A 21,347-nucleotide genomic window follows, 5' to 3' on the forward strand; every position below is an offset into this window, starting at 1 on the left:
AAAATCCCTCCTCGGCCATATTTCATGCTGATGATAAAATGCAGCTCTTGTTTCAGATACAGAAGCTGCTGGGACACAGGCCTCACGTCCAACCGTCGGCCTCTTCAGACTGCAACAACACACTTCACACACCTACGGACAAGTCCCGAACCGTCAGCGGTCCGTCACGCTGCCGTTAGTTAACCGGACCCTGGAACTCATCTCGTGTTCCTAAATCTTGTTCAACACTGAGTCATTTCAAAGACATGATTTCTAGAGGCCAAACGTCAGGGCAGATGGATGGACCGTGAGGAATTGTGGTTCAGACATTCGCGTTCCCCTCAGGACGAACTGGGAAGCCTCTGCTGATCTTTAGACTTTTCCTCTAGCGCCATCGTCAGGTCAGCGATTTCCGTAACTGAACTGACCACAGTTGTCTTCTTCTGTAATAAAGCCGTTTTTTAGCCACTAACGTGACCTGTGAGTAAATTAGTAGTTGAACGAACAAATTAAGTAAACACCACGTTACTTAACCGGTTCTTTTCAAATCAGCCTGTCGCAGTTCAACGATTGGCCGACAACCTCAGGGCCTCACTGGAGAAGCTCCATTGGATCCGACTGACCGCGTTGGACACGTCTAACAGTTTGATCCATTTCTCCTTCATCAAAAGGCCCGTAGCCTTCAACAGTAAATAACCCGTAACGTTGGCGAATAAACACGCACCAGGTCCCCCCACAGCGGTCTCTGGTTTCACTGGTCTTAGTACGATAATGCCGCTGGAGACACCTGCTCAGGTGGGTCCGGTGTCCCGGGGGCGAAGCGTGGTTAATTGGAGAGCTGCTCCTCCCGACAGTTGCACCGCGCGTCGTCGTCTTGCGAGGTGTCACTAAACATATTTTTAATCGATTAAATGATCGATCATCGATTAATGATTGACATCCCTACTGTAGGCTGTTAGTCTTACTTCTGTTTCTGTCCTTTAACCATCCTGTGACCCCTCAGCATTTTTTGCGTTCTTTATGTTCACCCCATCACCTCTGCATATTCAGTATGAGTAACAGGAAACGTGTGTGTGTGTGTGTGTGTGTGTGGGCGTGTGTGTGTGTGTGTGTGTGTGTGTGTGTGGGTGTGTGGGCGTGTGTGTGTGTGTGTATAGTGCAGCTCTCCTCTGCCTGGACTGAGGAGCAGGGAAATGTGCTGCAGAGGGATCGGGAAGGGCTGGGGAATCACCGACTGTGTCCTCTGTCCGGATAATACAGGTACACACACACACACACACACACACACACAGTTATTAACAGCACCTTTAACAAGGAGGTAGACAAAAATAACACAAGACACCGTTTAGTGTTATACATCAACAAGAGCCTCTATAAACTGGCATCTTTGTAAAATGACCTGGTCCAGATCAGGTAAACCAGGGTCCCCTCCTCAGTCGACAGGTGGGTCCTCTGGGTCTGAGATAATCCTGTTAGAGGCAAACACTCTGTTGTCCGAGGGTGATAATAAACGGAGTCTCTTTGGGTTCTTGGCTGTCGCTTGAACAAAACAACACAATTGTTGCCGTTACGTTGTTGTAACTGGCTTTTTTCATTCTTCTCTAGCATTTTATTCCAAATGAGTGCGTGAGGAAGATAATGGGCAGAGCAGCAGATAATGAAAACAATTGTTAGTGGCAGCCTTGTTCTCGGTAGGTGTTGGGCTCAGTGGGGGTTGTGACTTGTCACCAAGGCTGAGTATGATGCTCCACAGAGCTCTTCCTTATTTATTTAATGCCTATTTGTTTAGGGCCCAGCGTGTGGCATCACAACCAGCCGATGCCACACGCTGCAGCATTTCTGGCCAGAGCTAATCCGCATTTCACAAACTGCTCCTTTAAAGTACACGAAACTATAAAATACACACAGAGGAGCAAGATACACAAACCGTGACACAGTAAAGCATCAGATCAGTCATGACTACCGGGCTGATGCCTCTTCCACGCTACGTTCTGCGGGTAAAGAGTTCCACATGTTGATCCTGAACAGAAAAAGCCGACTGTCCGCGTGAGGATTTACTGAAGGGCTCCTTACGGTTCCCCAGTGGACGCATCTCGTTTGTGTTGAGCCAGAAACCCTGAATGGAACCAGCAGCTAAACACCTGCGGGGTTTGGTTAGTTAGCCATTTATAGATGATTTCAATATCAGTAAATTTAGTGAAATAATCGAAACTGAACAGATTCAATTTCTTGAGAACACGACAGTGGTCAGATCCTATCGACTCCCAGTCCAAAACTTAAATTGCTGGATTACATTTCATCATAAGAGGCTCGAAGGTTGTAGATGTAGCTGCTTGTGACCAAGAGGTCACACGTCAGATCGGCCGCTGAGACTGGAATAAAGTTCAGTTCCTTCAAAGTGTTTTACAGTCGTTTTCCTGAACGGCATCAAAGTACTGATGCTGTTTTCCAAAAATACCTCTGTGATATTGATGATGAGGGATTTGACCAAAAATAACAGAGTACTGCCAAGCTTCAACACACACACACACACACACACACACAAATATTTTTTCCCTCTCTCTTTCTCTCTGCAAAAGTCTGATACTTTAAGACTGAAATATTTTGGAAATATTCTGCCAGAAGCTGCTTATATAACTATCTGACATTATCTCACACACACACACACACACACACACACACACACACACACACACACACACACACACACACACACACACACACACACACACACACACATGCACGTTTGCACTTCTATCTTTCTGAGGACACTCATTGACATAATGCATTCCCCAGCCCCTTACCCAAACCTGATTCTAACCTGAACCCTAAAACCAAGTCTGAACCCTCCAGCAGCCCTTCAAAGGTGTGAGGACCAGACAAAATGTCCTCACTGCAATAGTATAAAACTCAAACTGCTCCTCACAATGTATACCCATAGAAGTACACACATGCGTACACACACACACACACACACACACACACAGTCAGTAATGATGCCTCCATGTTTGTGCAGAGAGCTGACTAACAGTAAAGGAATGCAGCTCTTTGGGACTGTGGCCTTTAATGCACACACACACACACACACACACACACACACACATCGGACATCTGCATGTGTGTGTACAGACGCATGGGAAGTTGTGTTAGCTCACTTGCTGGCGTCCAACTTCACATCAGTCTGTCAAATCAGAAAGAATGACGTAATACACCTTTTAAAAACCACACAGAGAGGAGTAAGTAGTGAGGAAGGAAAGAAACACACACACACACACACACACTGCTGTGTACTGCCAGCTGGATTATGTCTGCTATTTGTGTTTAAATGTCTAAGAACTCCTCCACTGAAGTCTGAGTTGTTGTGTGTCATTTCTAAAGGAGTAACATAAAATATAAGTTTGTTGATTCTTCTAGTCAATAAATCTCCTGTGCAGATCCAACCAGCAGTGAATTTATCCAACTAACAAGTCGTCTATCTGCAGCCTGATACATCTGGTTCCTCCGAGCCTCAGAGCTCCACTGTCTCCAGAAAACTATTAACACACATCAGTGAGTCTCACTGTTGCTCTGGGTGACATGTTCCTTTATCATCCTGAACACACACACACCGCGGTTTATTTTGACTAAGTCACACACACAAACACCGTCCTGCTGCCGCAAATACTCGGTACAGCACCAAATGTGGATTAATCCGCCGCTGAAAACAGTCCCCAACAAATGCTCTGTTTCCCCCGGTTCCTGCAGTAACCAGTAGAAACCAGTATGCACTGACGTGTATGCAGTGTATACAGATGAAGTGAAAACATCGGCCAGTCTAGTTGGATTATTTCAACCTGTTGCCAACAGAAATCATCTTGTTTCAAGAACTTTGTAGAATTAAGATTGAGACTCTTGAAAGAATACAGAATAAAGGATGAGGAATCTGATTGTTCGTGTCATAAAATGCAGTAAAAACACTGCAATATTCCATAAGCTTGACTTTTTGTATTGTTTATAGTTTTGAGATGTAAATTGAGCGTGAACTCAGTCTTGGTTCAGTGAAAGTAAATGTAACTTTGAGATTTAGTGCACGAAAAATATAGTCCACAATTTCTTTCTCGTTCTTTGTATGGAAGGCCACAGGGTCAGTGGGTTATTTGGTAGATTATAATAACAGTAATAAATTACAAAGTGCTTGACATGGTTTTCAATGGGATTACAATATTAAGAACAAGAAATTAGACTGTAAAATTGGATATTTAAAATTAAAGAAATAAAAATCAATAAAATTGAGTAAAATACCCCAAATATAACATTAAAAACAATAAAAATAAAAGCAGCATAAAAAAAGTGTTTTACCCATTAAAGAGAGGCAATTTGAGAAATGTTACTGATTCTACTGGTCTCAGATCTTCAACCAGGGAGTTCCAGAGCTGTAAAAGCCTGGTTTCCTTTGGTCTTAGACAGACAAGATGGTTTATTATGAAAATTGGCCCATTTCCTAGTCTTTAATGGGACATGCATTTAAATTTTTATTGAATATTGTGTAAATGAAAGGTATGTCCCAGTGTCAGCATATCTAAACGGGAACAGGAGTGGGCTAAGGATCGAGCCTTGGGGAACACCACAGGTCAGCGGGGCTGCCCAGGAGGCGGCATTACCAAGCACAACAGAAAAAGTTCTGTTTGCTAAGTAGTGTAGGACAGTATCCCTGACGCCAACCCACTTTTCAAGGTGACCAGAGAGCCAGGAGAATTGAAATCGAGCAGTCTCCTGCATCTGCTGAATGTGAAAGATCACTGGTCACTTTTTATGAGGGCAGTCTCAGTACGACGATGAGAGCAGCAACCTGACTGAAATTTATGGAAGATTTTGATGATGCATTAAACGAATCAACTTTAGATAAACGAGTTTCTCTGAAACTTCAGATAACAATGGTAATTTGGAGATGGGTCTACAGTTATTGAAATCAGTAGGGTCACGGGCAGGTGTTTTGAGATGTGGGTGCACTGCTGCGTGGTTAAGACAGGAGGGAACGCAGCCATAGACACAGAAGCTATTTACGATGGATAAAACTCACATCCTAAACTAAACCTACATCTCTGGGTCCACATCAGACGTCTTATCTTTACTGAGTCCTTGTACAAATCATTTTTTCACCTCACAGTTTATGAATCAGTTTTTCTTCCATTGCTTCATTCTTTGCCCCCCCCCCTTGATTATGTCGACTCTCTGTGAATAATTGTTTGCCGTGTGATCGGATTATTAATAATCCATCGTTAATCATCATCAGGTCAAAGCAACAGTAGCTGTCCTGCTGGTTTTGAGCGAGCCAATGGAACGCAGTGTGTTGGTGAGTCTAACGCACACACAGACACACACACACGAACGCGTAGGGGAGGTCACAGACAGAGGGTCGCGGATGATTTGGGGCACAGCAGCTCAGGTTGATGAGCAGGTAGCAATCATTATCGTGCAGTGGGTGGTTTGATTCCTGGACCGCCGCCTCTAGCAGCATGTTGGAGTGTCCCTGAGCCAAACACTGAGCGTCACACTTTTCGCCCATTTCCACGATGGAAACAAAACAGTCTGTAAGTTAATGTGTTCCCATTGTCTCTGGTTCTGCTTTTGCCCCCCCCCACACTGGCCATGAGTTCCTAAAACAAGGAGTATGTCCACATGAAGCCGGTTCACATTAAAAATGTTCTTTTTCCCTCCCCACGCATATTTCAGTCATCTGTCTTTGGTGCATCTGACAGACAGCGGTGGAAAGTAACTAAGTACATTTACCCAAGTACTGCAGGCTACTTAAGTACAGTTTTGAGGTACTTTACTTGAGTGTTTGTTTTTAATGCTACTTTATACTTCACATTTAAAACTTCACATATAGTAATATCCCACCAGTGGTTCCCAACCATTATGGCTTGTGAACGCTTCCGATGTCTATGAGTTGTTAACACCTTCACCAAAGACTGGTTTCACGTGGTTTCACTTAAATGGTCGTTCGAGGCCCAGTCTGGTGAAATTGCCCACATTTTTCACATAAAAGAAAACAAGTCAAAAAACTGAAAGCAGATCCGTGAATCAGATTTTTGTTTCTTCTTCTTTCTTCTCCCATGAATCATCCGACGACCCCTCGGGGTTCACCTGGCGAGCCTCTGGAGGGGCCCCACCCCCGGGTCGGGACCCGGTGGACTGAACTCTCTCCCTGTCTGTGACGTAGCTAAAAGCAGCTCCACCCGGAGCAGCTCCAGCAGTAAAACGCTGCCGAAGCCTCCGTGACTCAGGATCAATGATCTGATCGCGTCAGATAAAAGAATAAATCACTGACAGGAGAGATTTTAAAGCAGAGCAAGTATTTTTACCTTTGATACTAAAAGTACATTTTGCTGAGGATACATCTGTAATTTTACGTAAGCAGGCTTTTGATTGCAGGACTTAGACTTGTAATAAAGTATTTTGACACTGACGCAATGCCACAGATGAACTCGTATTTTAAACAATCCAGCTGTCTGCACAGGACGCGTAACACTGACCTACAGTCCAACACTGTGCCTGCTTCTGATGTTGCTAAAACAAAGAAATGAATGTAACAAAACAGCTTTTTTCTCAGGAATCTACTTTTCTATCAAACCAAAGAAAAACAGAAATAATAAGAGAACCTCAGGCCCATCTGTTCAGTCTTAATCATCGGGTTTAAGAGTGTGACAGGTCGCAACTTGACAAATAGCTTAAAAGTCTTTATTATTGTGCAACAGGTGGAATATTTTTTCCATCCAGATGGTTAGAAGAGTGTTTGAGCCTTTGAATGGAGTCTGGCTGATCTAAGCTCCGCTGCATTTGCCACCTCTTCATCTGCTGACAGCAGAGACAATGCAGCTTACGATCTGCAACACCGAGGTCAGACTTTCCCTTTCTGTCAGCGTGTCGATCATCGTCACATCTCTTGCCATCGTTTTTGTTGTTCCACTGACATAACTACTACATAACCTGTACCCAGGTTTCTGTCAGAGAACTCCGGTTGGCTTACTCACGTTTCTGAAACCGGGATAACGTGGTTTTACATGCCCGGCACATCAACGGGATACTCCAGATAACCGACCATACCCGGGAGGCTTGTGCATGTAAACACACTCACTGCAACAGAGACTCTGCAACACTTGTGGATAGAAGCTGTGGCTGTTTCAGTTATGTCGTGTGTGTGTGTGTGTGTGTGTTTTTCGTGTCACATTTATCACATACACTCCTGCGAGCAGTTTTTTTGAGCGTCCTCACTCATTCGTATGTCCACGTGCATGCGTACACACACGTGTATGCGTTAATGTATGTGTGTGTGTGTGAGTGAATTAATTTTTATTTTCCCGTCATAACTTTTAACCAACACGGAGCAAAAGTTTCCATTTCACAAGTTGTTTCCATGACTTTAACGTCTTCCATAAAAATGCCATCTTTTTCTGTTGTATTGAACAACCTCCGCCTGGAGTTACAGTACAAAGGACCATACGAAACAAAGTGCATTTCATTTTCTGCTTCGTTCAAGTCACGTAACTGACGCAGCCGATCCTGCTCTTCAATACCGACGTCATATCCTGTTTCCAACTGTTGGGATAAAACACCACATCTCAGTCGGGCATCACTTTCAAACCGTTTTCAGTACTAAACTCACTCCCGACTTTTTCTTTAAAACAACTTAAAAACAAAATATTTAATCAAACCAATATTTGCTTTTTCCTTCAAAACGTACATTTCCTCACACACTGTGTGTGTGTGTGTGTGTGTGTGTGTGTGTATTATGTGTGTTAATGACTGTGTGTGTGTGTGTGTGTGTGTGTGTAGATGTGAATGAGTGCCTCCAGCCGTGGCTGTGTGAGAACGGGATCTGTGTGAACACCATGGGGAGCTATAGCTGTGTGTGTAGGGCGGGGTTCATCCTTGACGCCTCACATGGAATCTGCATCTGTAAGTAACACGCACACACTCTCACACACGCCGCCGCCGGGTTGGGAATGAAATCAGGAATAACGCAGACTCCAGATCGGGACTTCCTGAATCCATCTGAGCTCGTTGTGTTTGTAATATCTGGACGACTGTGGAAGAAAGAAAGTTGAATCCACAACCTGTATTTTGAATTTTTTTTCTAATTCACTGTTTCTGCACAAAGTTTCGATCAAGATCTTCCTCAGACACAAATCAGCACTAACAAACATCACATCAGCCTGTAGACGGAACTGTACAAAAGTTTTAGGCGCTAAAAGTACAGCGAGGATGCTTTCAAAAGTAAGGCCATCAGCAGTTTTTATTAACCAGTGAATCTCGTCTGAAGTTCAGTGAAGAGAAGAAACCTAAATCTGATCAGTATCTGCTGTGACGCCCCCTTTGCCTTTAAACCAGCACCAGTTCTCCTCGCTACACCCGCGCGCAGTTTTTCAGGTTCTTGGCAGGTGGGTTGTTCCAGCATCTTGGATCCTGCTTCACAAAAAGAAGCAGGATCCCCAGTTTTCTGCCAATGGGATGCTTTTACTGTGAAGGAGCCACCACAGGTCACGCTCCAGCATTAGCAGTGACCACTGTCAGCAGTGATGCAGGATCTCAGGAGCCAAGCCCCGAACCGCAGAGATTCAGTTAAAGGCTACAGGAGAACAGTGACAGCAGTGACAGTCATTTTCCATGATGCAACTCAGTGACACCTTCAGTGGAACCACCGTGCCTGGTAAACAGCGTAGTCCTTAAAATGTGTTGGTGTGTAAAGTAGGTGGGCTGCCCCTTCAATACGGGTGGCGAGGCTCGCAGAAAAGCCAAAGCCAGCAGAAGTCCGTGTCCGGCTGAGAGTTAATGAAACTTCCCATTGTTCCCAGACCTCCGCAGGTCAATGGGCGTCTTTGTTTGCTTGAAAGTCAGCAGATCTCGCCGTTGCATCAAAGGTCAATGGATTCTTTGTTCTGATAAAAGTCAGTCGAACTCTCTGTTCTGCTGAACATCAGTGGAGGTTTGTGCTCAGATGGTTTTTGTGAAGCCTGACTGGTGATCTGCTTATTCCGACCGGCATTCACTGAAGAGGAGGAAGAGGAGGAAGAGGAAGAGGAGGAGGAGGAGGAGGAGGAGGAGGAGGAGGAGGAGTGGGTCTGCTGCAGGATGCTGGTCCGCCTGGTAACCAATGACAACGCTCTAATTAATCAAAGCTTAACGCTGTCTTGTTAAGTCCGGCTCGCGTCTCGACTTTGTTGTTTCCGAACTGTCTGGACGTGCTGTGGTGGGGTGTGTATTATCTGTGTGTGTGTGTGTGTGTGTGTGTGTGGTCCCTGATGGTCAGGTGTGTTTTTGTGTTGCATGTTTGTCTCTCTAAGTTTGTTTTTCTCCTAGACACTACATTTATATACGACTCGGTTGTTTCGTCACTTACGTTTTGTCAGACTTACGTTTGGCGGAAACTTTTTTTTTTCTCCAGGGAGTAAAGTGCGACAGTTTTGTACTGCACAGGCGTCAACAGAACCCAAGGCGTATAAATGACAGGTCACGATTTTCCAGAGGGTTCTGTGGCATTTATTTCTTGACTGGGACCAGTAACTGCCTGGAGGTAGTCTGGCACTTAACCCCCAGTAAAACTGCAAACTGTCAGAAATGTACGCTTTGGTTTAAAGAAACAAGATATAACATGTTAATCGGTGAGCTTAGAGGTGCCGGCAGGTGGATTTGGGCACATTTACTGTACGGACACGAGACTGGCATCGATCCGACCATCTAACTCTCAGAGAGAAAGACAACAAGTGTATTTCCCAAAATGTTGAAGTATTGGTTTAAAGTTAGGAGAACATGGTTAGATGTGGGATTAACGTTAATAGAGTCAACATGTTGCTGTTGAATATTTTAATATTTGGCCAAAATCGCCATCTCTCCTGAACCTTAACCAGGAGCTACGAGAGTCTAAATATAATCATAAAAATGTTGACCTGTCCTCTGAGGCCCGGTCCCACCAGAACCTGAGAGAGAGAGAAAAGAATGTTCACGAACTGTTGGGTTCCAGAAGCTTGGTGACCAACTACCGGGCTTAACTGGTGGTAGCTGGTTGGTGCTGGTGCTATGGTGTCTCAGGACTGGTCTTATTGAAGAGGGGAAAAAAGCTCTGAGGCGACGACGAGCATGCTAACTGCCAGCTCAGTCGCCAGTGGGACAGTACGTTCGCAGCTTATTCAACAGACATTAACAGCATTGACTCCTGCCTCCTAACTGTGAGTTAACCACGGCTCCATGACAGAGGAGCTTCAATTAAACTGCACGGAGGAAGCCACGATCACTTCCTCCATTGACTCAAATCTCAGCTCAGTCAAGACGGTTTACTATTAGTCAGCGACGTGACTCTACAGGTCAGAGTTCACCCATTGTGGAATATTTCCACAGTAGTTGCGGTGAATCCTTTTCAGCAATTAAAAACCTGTACTGACCAGACCATCAGATACTGTAGTAAATCTGATGAAATACGCTGTCAGTGAACCTAAAATCAGATGCGTTTGTTAAGCTGTTCCTGCCCTGTGTTGTTTTAAAATGTAATTTGTGCGGCACTGGGTTTCCCTGAAATGGCATCATAAGTTGCAGACAAGTAGTCTGAAAGATTTTGGGAGAGAGAAAACAAAAAGGAAAGGAAGCTAAATACATGGTACTGTACACATGTATAAAACGCATTATTTCAGATATAAACTTAACAAATTACAGTAGTATATAGATGGAATTTCTAGGAGACAGCTGCTGTATTCGTCTGTCCCTCCAGGTTGTCCTAATCGAACTTGTGGTGCTACTGTTGTCCTGGCTGTTTGGCTGAGTTTGTTGTCAGTTGTGTCGTTTGTCCTCTCAGTCAGGATCTCTGTCTGTGTGTCTGTTCGTCTTTGTTGTGTTGGCAAAATACCTGACGAACAGGCTTTCGTTGAAGAGCAACTTAACGCCCCCCTGAAAAACCTGCTGACCTCCGGTGCTTTAACTTCTCCCCGCGCCCCAGCGATGTAGAAGCGTGCATCACTGTGACATCCCTGCTGGGTGTGGTTACGGGAGAATCAAACCGAAACTTTAAACCAGAGAGGACGGAGAAACGCTGCTGTTCACCCTGATGTTAAGTTCCTCTTTAAGGTGCTATGTGTGTTATTTCAGCTTCAGTAAATCATCACCAAATCGACTTTGAGACACTGACATCACCACAACAAACAGATGAGACAGTCAATGTGCTGTGTTTAATATTGTGAGCCACCACAGCAGATGTGCGGGTAAATCTGATGACTATTTAATGACTAAACAGGAAATGATTTTATTTGCAAACAAGACAAGAACCTGACACATTGCAGCCATTTTTCCTTGTAGGACTGGTCAGTGTCTTCATACATTTTCAAAATGCATATCCAAGCAACTAACTGCGCAACAAACTAGGTGCTATCTTTTAAAGTGAGACTGTATAACTTTTAAGTGAGAAACAAAATAAAGATGTTGAAATTTTAAGCAATAAAACACAAATTTCCTCGGTTAAAAACACTCAGGAGTTTTGCTGATACGACCTTTCTTGGTTTGGAAAGACCTGTAGCTTCTGTCGGCTAATTTAGGATGAAATGTAGGTAGAAATTGCTGTGTAACTGACACAACTACAGGGGTTAAACTCTTTTCCTCTTGTGTAACTGCTACTATGTGCAGATTATGACAAAATGGGCCCTTGGGCACAGACATGCAAAAGGCCCCCGAACCCTCCTACGAAGCGAGACCCCAAGACTGAAATCTTTGTAGATGTTTTGCACTTCTTTCTGGTCATTCTGTGTCTGTGGTTGTGTTTTGTGTCCTTTCGGTTGTTGTTTTGGTATCTTTATGCCGATCTTGCATCTCCTTGTGGATGTTTTGCATCTCTTTGTAGATGTTTTGTGCCTCTTTTCTAGTCGTTTTGTTTCTCTTTCTGGGATATTCTGCAGGTGAAGACTAGGGGCCACCTGACCCATTGGGCCCATTCAATAATCGATCCATGAATGCTACGCTAGATATTTTAGCATTTTCCAGTGATTGCGGTTCAGGAAAAGCTGTGTAGTCTCACTAACTTGTAAATTTTGTTGTTTGGTTCAAGAAGCACAAGCTATAATGCTACACATAGCACCTTTACTTAATGCTCTAAAGAAGGGTTTTTGCCTCATCAACAAGCTCTCTGTTCATGTTCTTGCATCATTTTTCCTGCAACCAAACCCCTGGGAATTTGGGGGCTGTGATGTCTGAGCTTGCTTAATTTGTGTTGAGTCTCTGTCGAGGCCGTTCCGTTTGAATGTCTCTGTTGATTTTAGCCCGAGTGAACCTGAGAACAGCATGTACTGATTCTGCATGCAGCGCTCTGCTGGCGCCTCATCTCGAAGTCAGTTTGGACTCCCGGGCAAGCCTCCAAAATGTCTTTTTAAAACATCGCCTTGTCTTGTTCTGTGTGTCCTCCACAGCCCAGAGTGTGATATCAGAGGAGAAGGGTCAGTGTTACCGGGTCCTGGGCTCAGGTCAGGGTCTGTCCTCCTGCTCCTTGCCCATCCTCAGGAACATCACCAAACAGATCTGCTGCTGCAGCCGAGTTGGCAAAGCCTGGGGTCCTGACTGCCAGAGATGTCCTTACTTTGGTTCAGGTTGGTGACTAGGGAATTAACCAGCAGTAGGCAAGCTCCTGTGGCTGCCAAGATAGCGATTTATGTGCGAGCCAACTGATGATTTAATGCCACTAGCCTGCCTCAGTAGAAAACCGTCGCTAACCGGACAAAAAGTTTACACTTATTCAAGAGACTGCAGACCATGTCTCATCTGTGGAACAGTCCAAACTCCAGCAAAGCAGGGCCATGAAAAATATATTGAATAAAGAAGCACTTATTACAGGATGAACTGTAATAAGTTTGATGATCCATCATCAGTTCATTAACATTTTAATTTGTCCAATATTTTGGTTACCGACTGCTTCCTAAAGATCTAACAGACCTGTGGCGTTTCTATTCTTCAAGCAGATCGGACATGTGTTTTGGCCCAAGGTTGTTAAGTGATTTATATAGCAGCAGCAGTCCTTTAAAATCGACCGTAAACCCACACAAAGTGTCCAGTACAGGTAACCCCCCCCCCACTGAGTTTCTTTAAACCTTGTCTGGACATGAAACCTCTGATTCTGTCTCTTTGTTTCAGGTGAGAGCTGTTTATATATTGACTGAGATGTTTCCTCACTCTTCCCTCTGTCTCCTCCGGCAGTGGCCTTTAAGGAGATCTGTCCAGCCGGTCCTGGTTATCACTACTCAGCTTCTGTCCTGCAGTTCAACCAGAGAGTGACCGAACAGCTGGGGGGCCGAGGAGCCCCGCTGCTAACCCACAGCAGCCAGGACAACCAGGGTAGCTACAGTAGACCAACCAGAAACATCCTGTATACTGTTCCTCGGTTTTTGAGGTTATGTTTTGGTGTTTATCGTGTGGTGGATTTTTTTTTTTTGCCATGCTAGTGTTACTGCTCTGACATGACAGCAGTGTCAGTGGGTTGTGCAGCTGCAACGATGAGTCAATTAATCGATTACTTGATCGACAGAAAATTAATCAGCAACTATTTTGATAATGGATTAATCATTCTAAATCATTTTCAAAGAATAAAAGTAAAAATTTGATGGTTTCAGCTTCGTAAATGTGAATATTTTCTGGCCTTCTTTTTTCAAGCACTGTTCGAAACTGTGATCGGCACTTTTCCACAAATTTCTGACATTTTATAGAACAATCGATTAATCCAGAAAATAATCTATAGATTAATCCATCATAAAAATAATCGTTAGTTGCAGCCCTAAAGGCTTGGCCACCACTTTGGTCCAGCCTGAAAATATCTCAACCCGAACCGAAACGATTAGTTGATCGATTGAGTATCAGTCTCAGTTTTTACTGAGACAGAGCTGGACGAGATTTCTGAGAGAAATAGTAGTAAACTGATGACTCAAGACCCCTTCAGGTCAAAAAGCTTTTATCTATTCATTTACCCATCTTTTTGCACCTCCATCCACCCTCCATCGCCCTCTCAGGTCCTGATTCTGGATCCAGTAGCAGCGGAGCCTCCAGGGCTCAGCAGAAACCCACTTCCTCTGGAGGGACAGCTGGTGGAGCAAGTACTCCGCTGACTTCTGCTTCAAGTGTCGGCTCCAGCGCTGGATCAGCTGGTACCAGCAGTACCCAGACCAGACCCAGTCTACCTCAGCCTCAACCCGGGCATCCGTCTCAGCCCCAGACCCGTCCGGCTGCCGGCTCTCCTTCCACCAGGCCAGTACAGCCTGGTAGCACCGACACCACGGCTACCCAGGACAAATCCCAGACTCCTGGCAGACCTGGGACCCAGCAAAGCCAGTCTGAGTCTGCTCCATCGTTCACAACGCAACAAAGACCACAGCCTCCGTCCACCGGGAGTCAAGGTAACAGAAGCTCTGAGAGCAGCAGATTACAGCAGAAATACTGCTGGGTTTAATAAGACGTAGTCAGCACGGTCAATCTGACTGTTTTTTAAGCAAACTTGAATAGTAACATTTAACTGATCGTTTCTGTCTCAAAACATTTATCTTTAACATCACATTTACCTTGTGACCTCGCAGCTGCGTTTGTCCCCACTTTTACTAATTTTCTATACCAACATCTGTATCAGGAGGTATTCAAACAGTATTCTAAATTCAATAACCATATCAGTCTTTTCACCCTTAATGACAATGTCAACATTAGGGGGATCTACATTGGTTTTGGAAAAAAGACAAACCTTTTGTCTTGCCAGTCGTCAAATGAAAACATGAAGACAACTGAAGACAGCTTCAGTTCTTCCACTGAAGAAACTGTTAGCTTCTCAGCTGCTAACTCAGCTTTTTTTGCACGTGTGTGTGTGTGTGTGTCTGTGTACAACAGTGTCATTAGCATACATTTGCTTTTCCCATAACACTGTTGTGGATAATCATTAATGTATGGAATAAGTAACAGGGGGCCTAACATCGATCCTTGAGGTACACCCATTGTACGTTTGATGTTGCTGGACGGTGCATCATTAACTTTAACACATTTTGTGCTGTTAGATAAATACGTTGTTAGATGAAAAATTAAATTTAGAGAGTTAAGAAATAAGTACATCACATCAGTTTCTTATACCAAATTCATGTACCCTGCAGGACAGTTCTGTGTAGTATTATGTACTGTTTATTGAGGGTGTCTGCCATGTGACGAATAGTCCCATAATTGTCCTTTGATTGTTTTTCTGTGTATGTTTTATTGTGTGTGTTTTACATTTTTTGGTTTCTGCTCTCAGCAGGCGGTCGTTCCTCCTCCGTGTCCCGGCTGGATCAGCCGCCAGTGAGAGGGGACTCTTTACCTGCTCCGGCCCAGCCACAGAGCCCAGAGCGTGGGTCCAGACCCAGCGAAGAGCTCCCTCCTCTGCAGAAAAGACCAGCTGTCAGCCCGACGAGTAGAGTCCAGAGTGAGTAGCAGCAGACACCAAACACAGCTGGAGCAGAGAGGACAGGTATTCATGCGTGTCTGAAGGTGGACAGTAGAGGGGGAAATGATATGCAACAAAGGTCCCCCTGCTGGCACCACTAGACCACCAGGGCGTTCTTAGATGTGTTTTCTAATATTGTTTTTGCACTAAAAAAACTTGCGCATCTGTGTTGAGTTAGTGTAGAAGTACCAAACACACAAACAAACCTGTTGTCAATACATATGAACAATTCCCGCCTGAGTTTCCTGCCAGCTGAAATCTGACTCTGAACGAAGAATCCAACTTCTTTTTATACTCGTGGACGACGCAGACCTCGAATGACCCCCATTTTGTGTCTTTGAAGAAGATTTCGCATCAAAAAGTGTTGAATTTTTGGTGTGTGTGTGTGTGTGTGTGCTTGTGTGCGTGTGCAGCAGTGCGAAGTGTGTGTGAGAGCAGACCAGCTGTGTGTGGGCGTGGCCGCTGTTTGGATCAGCCAGGTGGGAAACACACCTGTGTGTGTGATCAGGGATACCAGCCCAACTCTCAGCGCACATACTGCCAAGGTGAGACACACACACACACACACACACACACACACACACACACACACACACACACACACACACAGTGCTGCACGTGGATGTGTTTTCCTTCGTCTATATTTTTCAGATATTTTACTAATACTTTTTGACTATATTGCTGATATTTTTTCTGATACTTTACACATTTTTGTCTGATAGTTTACTGATATTTTTCCAGATATTTTAATGATATTTTTCAAATAGTTTGCTAATGGGTTTTGGATATTTAACTCATGTATTTTTGTGTATTTTACTAAATTATATTAGATATTTTACTTATAATTTTTGTATATTTTACTGATATTTTTTATTTTTTATTTTTTTCAGATATTTGACTCATTTTTGTCTGATATTTCACCAATATTTTACAGGTATATTTACAGAAAGCTGCAAAATATAGATTGATACACATGGAGGTTCAGGTTTCCACCAGGAATTTGAGAAAAGTCTTTAGAGAATCTGAAACATTTTTCTTTGTTTCATAGTTAAACGAACATAACAAGTATTTTCTGTAAAGTGTAAAGGTGTCAACAAAATGGAAAATGAAATGTGTACAGTAAGGAGGTGAATGAAGGAAGGAATGAAGATCCAACAAAACACAGCCGTTACACTTAACTTTGTAATGAGGGATATTGTGCTGAACAAAATGTCTCATTTGTAAATAAAGAAATGAGATCGTGTTTTTGTTTTAAACTGGTTAAAAGAAGCAACTTTGTCATGAAGATAATTTGTGTCCTTTCTGTCTCCAGGCAGGAAAAGCTCCCTCAGTGTCAGACGGAAAGAATAAATATTTGTACAAACTGGTGTGTGTTCATGTCTAGTAATGACTCTGTGTTTGTATCTGTGTGTGTGTGTGTGTGTGTGTGTGTGTGTGTGTGTGTGTAGATGTGAACGAGTGTGAGCAGTCTCCAGGTGCGTGTTCGGTGGGGGAGTGTGTGAACACCATGGGAAGCTACAGGTGTGTGTGTCCCTCTGGATACAGGAGCAGCAGCCAGCAGACCAGTTGTCAAGGTGATGTCGACTTCCTGTCGGTCTTTTTGTGTGTTCAGACTGTTGGTGCCGCTTCACACGGAAAAACTACAGCAGCTCGCTCTTTTTCACCCGCAGACATCGACGAGTGCCAGCTGAACCTCTGCAGGAACGGTCGCTGTGACAACATGCCGGGCAGCTACAGGTGTGTCTGCGGCCTGGGCTACAGGCTCACCGGCAACAGCTGCACAGGTAAAGACACATGATAGCACTAAGTACCTGACCTTGATTAAATGCCGCGGATGAACTTCCGAGGTCAGAGACAGAACCCCTCAAGTCAGCGCAGAATCTGAAATGATGACGGTTAAAAAATGTTTAATTTCTTGTGTTTAAAAGGAAAATAGAAATAGAAGTAGGATTCCACATCGATTTCAGGCTAATCTCAAGTATATTTATTGCCACAAGAACCAATAAGTAGACGGCAAAGCACAAGACGTCATCAACCTGAGTCAGTAACAACATCTGCTGTGATTTAGAATGGAAATGATTAGGACTAGAAAAACTCCTTTTGTCTGACAGCTGGAGTAAAAACATACGATCAACTTTAAAAACATGATTTATTGTTACAGATTAAACCAGCAAACAACAGCTAAAAATAAATCCCCCTTACAAATCAAACATTAGAGTATTGGCTACATGTCAGAGCGTCAAAAAATAACCAGATCATGTGATGACCATAGTATTCTAGCAGTGTGGAAGGGATTGTTCTGTCTGAAGAGTACTTTTTTATTGGGGGAGCCTGGTAACCTGGTGGCAGAAGTGCTCTCATCTTTTACTTGAGTAAAAGGAACATCACTGTAGAAATACTAAGTATATGTAAACTATATATGTACAAGTCAGAAGTATAGCATCAAAATCTTCTACCAGAAATACCGAAAATAAAAGTACTCATTATGCAGAACGGTCTATTTCACAATTATACACAGTATATTATATCATTGCTTTCTAATTATTGATGCATGAATGTACTCATCACTTTAATGGTGCAGATGATACAGTTTGAGTTCATTTAAACTACTCTATGTGTGGGTAACTTCTGAATTCCCTCCAGGATCAAGTAAAATTGCAGTCCTTCTACAGTTTGATTATTTTTACAGTGTGGTATTGGGACTTTACCACGAGTCCACTAGTCAGCATGAAAACGGACTGGGACAATATCTGGCGGCGTGAGCAGCAGGGCGCAGCTGAGCTTCTGAGAGTCCTGCGGTCCGCGCTCAGCCCAGCACAGTAATCCAGCTGACCGCGGCAGAAACGCGTGTAAACATGTCTGCCTGCGTGTGTTTCAGACGTGGACGAGTGTGAGGACCCTCGGCAGTGTCCAGGTCAGGAGTGTATCAACAGTCAGGGTTCGTACCGCTGTGCGTCCTGTCAGCCCGGGTATGGACTGCTCAACAGGCTCTGTACAGGTAACACACACCTGTGTCAAGCGTAACTTGGCTGGTCGGAGGTCACCTGACCTCTGCTCTGGCGAAGAGACAAATGAAGGACCTTCTGCTTCTATTTGACCTGAATTAACTCTCATTTTCTAAATGAATCGATCAGTCATTCAGTCCAGGGAACATCAGAAAACTGTGAAACATATTTCCTAGAGCCCAAAGCGACCTCATTAAATATCTTGTTTTGATTGATTTCATGTTGATCAGCTGATCAGTTAATCCGCTGATTGTTGAAGCTCTAAATATGACCACATCTTTAGGTTCCAGTGGTTGCAGCCATATCTGATGCTAAAAAAGTCAATATTTCATCTATCATGTCATAGCATAGATACTATATCTCTGTACCGTTGTGCATTTCTTTGATTTTTGAGCCACACTTTGTGATTAGTAATTATTGACACATTATTAATTATTAACACATTATTAACACATGTAAAAATAATACGTGAAACATAATGGTTTGTAGCAGCAGCTTCTCACTGTAGCCGTGTAGCGTCAGCGTGCTTGAGGCTGCTGCTATTTAGCATGCTAACGTTAGCTATCTGGATGACTCAGCCAAAAAATAATACATAAAAAATGAAAGGTATATATTTGGCTTATAGCAACAGATAGCAAACAGTTACATTAAAAAACAACACAACTATCCAACAGTGGCAGTTTTTTATCCCACGTTACCCACAGTAACAATACTTTTGCTACATAAGCCTGTTGGCTAGCTAGCTAGCTAACGGACATAAGCCAACGGACTAAATTCAGGTTGGAGGCAGAAGTTAACAAGCCGCCATTTCTGCAGCAGCTCTTCGCTTGTGAACCTGTTCAATGGCGTCTCCGTTTTTATGAAAGTATATTTTACTTTTTAGATCCCGTAGAGCCTGGACTGTCTGACACGTGGCCATCGCTATGCCGTTAATGTGGCTTTATGTGATCCAGATGTCTGAAAACTTTAAACTTAGCCCAGTTTTAGGAAACGCCTAGACATCGTCTTTACCTGCCTATCAGCAAACCATGTTTACGAGGCTGTGGTGGTGATTACCTGCTCCAATAAAGCAGCTTTACGGGTCAACAGAAGGTAAAATTACAGGCGTTCGCCATGAAGTCATTTTCATTTAAATTCATCGCCATGATGAAAAAACCAGCAGAATAGGACTGTTAAAATGTCAGATTTTAACAGTCTGAGAGATTTTTCTTTTAATTAAATCATGCATTTAGTCTGACAACAATTCAAGAAATCGCGGATTGCCAGTTTTAGTGATTTATAATCGTATACAAGCGAGGGTTTAATCACTATACAGTACACGCATCGTGACCGACGTCAGTGTTTTCAGACTCAAAAGCATCCGCGCTCACAGAGTCTACGTTTAATCGTCAGCTGACATCAACCCAAACATCTGCGACTCCGTAACGGCTGCAGTGCTACAGAGCCTACATCAGTCAGCGGGTCAGTCCTCAGGCGGCAACGTCAAATGTTCACTTTGACTGAGAGCGATACTGAGCGCGTCGTCGGGCACGTCGCAACGAGCTGCCCGGCGGCCGCGCTTCCGCCCGCACGTGCTCTAACCGACCAACAGTCCCGCCCTCAGTCCGCAGCCGCCTCCCTTGACATGCTGTTGTGATTGTCCGCAGACATCGATGAGTGTCGCCAGGCTCCCTGCTCCAACGGCCGCTGTGAAAACGCGCCCGGAAGCTACCGCTGCGTCTGTCACCATGGTTACGAGCTCCAGAACAACACCTGTGCAGGTAATGGGGAAGACCCGCAGCTGCTGACCAGATTCTAAATTACAAACTCAGGCTCAGGCGTCCGTGCGGTGGACGCTGATGGCCTTTTAAGAGCTCCCTACCCACTGTGTTTACACGCACTCTAGTATCCTGGGTTGGCGTCTCTTCCTGGTCGGACTCACAGCTGCACCGATTCACACCAGTTAGCCTGAGCACAGGTAGACTTCCACAGAACGACATATAGATGGAGTGAAGGTAGATCAGAGGTCATGCAGTCACATGCCTCGTGTAAATAGATGTGGCATTAATAAGAAGAACAGGGCAGCAGCCTGTGGTGATTTTCCAATATAATGGGTGTCAAGTTAAATTCAAGTTTAGTGAACACATGGCTAAATTCCTCACGCCCGGTTGTTCTGCACGAAACGTTTACATGCTCATTAATAATAACAATTATTAGTCTGATTGTATTTTTATTTAGAGCGGCATAACTGACTCCGTGTCAGTGTAGCGGATTCTTCCTTAACAGTTTGACACTTGGGTAAATCCTCATTAATAAAAAAACCACACAGAGACAACAAACACCTGCACACGCTGCAGAAGGAAGTGTGTTTTAAGGGAAAAGTCCTCTGTCTCTCTGAGAACAGCCAGAGCTGGTTAGCTTAGCTTAGCATGAAGACCGGACACGGGGGGAAACAGCTGGCCTGTCTCCGTCCAAAGGAAGGCAAATCCAGCGACCGGCGCCTCTAAAGCTCACTGACATGTTTATATGTCGTACGTGTGTGTTCAGATGTAGATGAGTGTGCGGAGCCGTCTCAGTGTCCTGGTCAGATGTGTGTGAACTCTGTGGGCTCGTATCGCTGTGTGTCCTGTCGACAAGGATACACGCTGACCAACAGACAGTGTACAGGTATGCGCACAGACACACACACACACACACACACACACACACACACACACACACACACACACACAGACACACACTCTGCCCTCTCTCACCCCCCCCCCATCTCTCTCTCTCTCTGTAGATGTAAATGAGTGTGAGAACAGTGAGTCGTGTCCTGGTCAGCGGTGTGTGAACTCTGAAGGCTCCTACAGCTGTGTGGGCTGTCAGCAGGGATACCACAGCGTGGACGGAGTGTGTACAGGTACACACACACACACACACACACA

At 44.2% G+C, this 21,347-nt stretch overlaps 1 protein-coding gene across 1 annotated transcript in view; it reads left to right on the forward strand.

Moving 5' to 3' along the window:
* The window catches only part of LOC120791939 (latent-transforming growth factor beta-binding protein 1-like), an 82,511-nt gene that overhangs the window by 44,936 nt on the left and 16,228 nt on the right, over positions 1–21,347 (forward strand). Inside the window, exons 9-22 of the mRNA XM_040130817.1 lie at positions 1,137–1,239; positions 5,252–5,311; positions 7,795–7,917; positions 12,402–12,578; positions 13,183–13,320; positions 13,989–14,372; positions 15,245–15,412; positions 15,847–15,978; positions 16,882–17,007; positions 17,104–17,217; positions 18,312–18,431; positions 20,085–20,198; positions 20,965–21,084; positions 21,203–21,322. Coding sequence (XP_039986751.1) covers positions 1,137–1,239; positions 5,252–5,311; positions 7,795–7,917; positions 12,402–12,578; positions 13,183–13,320; positions 13,989–14,372; positions 15,245–15,412; positions 15,847–15,978; positions 16,882–17,007; positions 17,104–17,217; positions 18,312–18,431; positions 20,085–20,198; positions 20,965–21,084; positions 21,203–21,322 — 1,999 coding nt within the window. The remainder of the gene's footprint in view (positions 1–1,136; positions 1,240–5,251; positions 5,312–7,794; positions 7,918–12,401; positions 12,579–13,182; positions 13,321–13,988; positions 14,373–15,244; positions 15,413–15,846; positions 15,979–16,881; positions 17,008–17,103; positions 17,218–18,311; positions 18,432–20,084; positions 20,199–20,964; positions 21,085–21,202; positions 21,323–21,347) is intronic.

The sequence above is a fragment of the Xiphias gladius genome, chromosome 7 (genome assembly GCF_016859285.1).
Source record: "Xiphias gladius isolate SHS-SW01 ecotype Sanya breed wild chromosome 7, ASM1685928v1, whole genome shotgun sequence".
NCBI lineage: Eukaryota > Metazoa > Chordata > Actinopteri > Istiophoriformes > Xiphiidae > Xiphias > Xiphias gladius.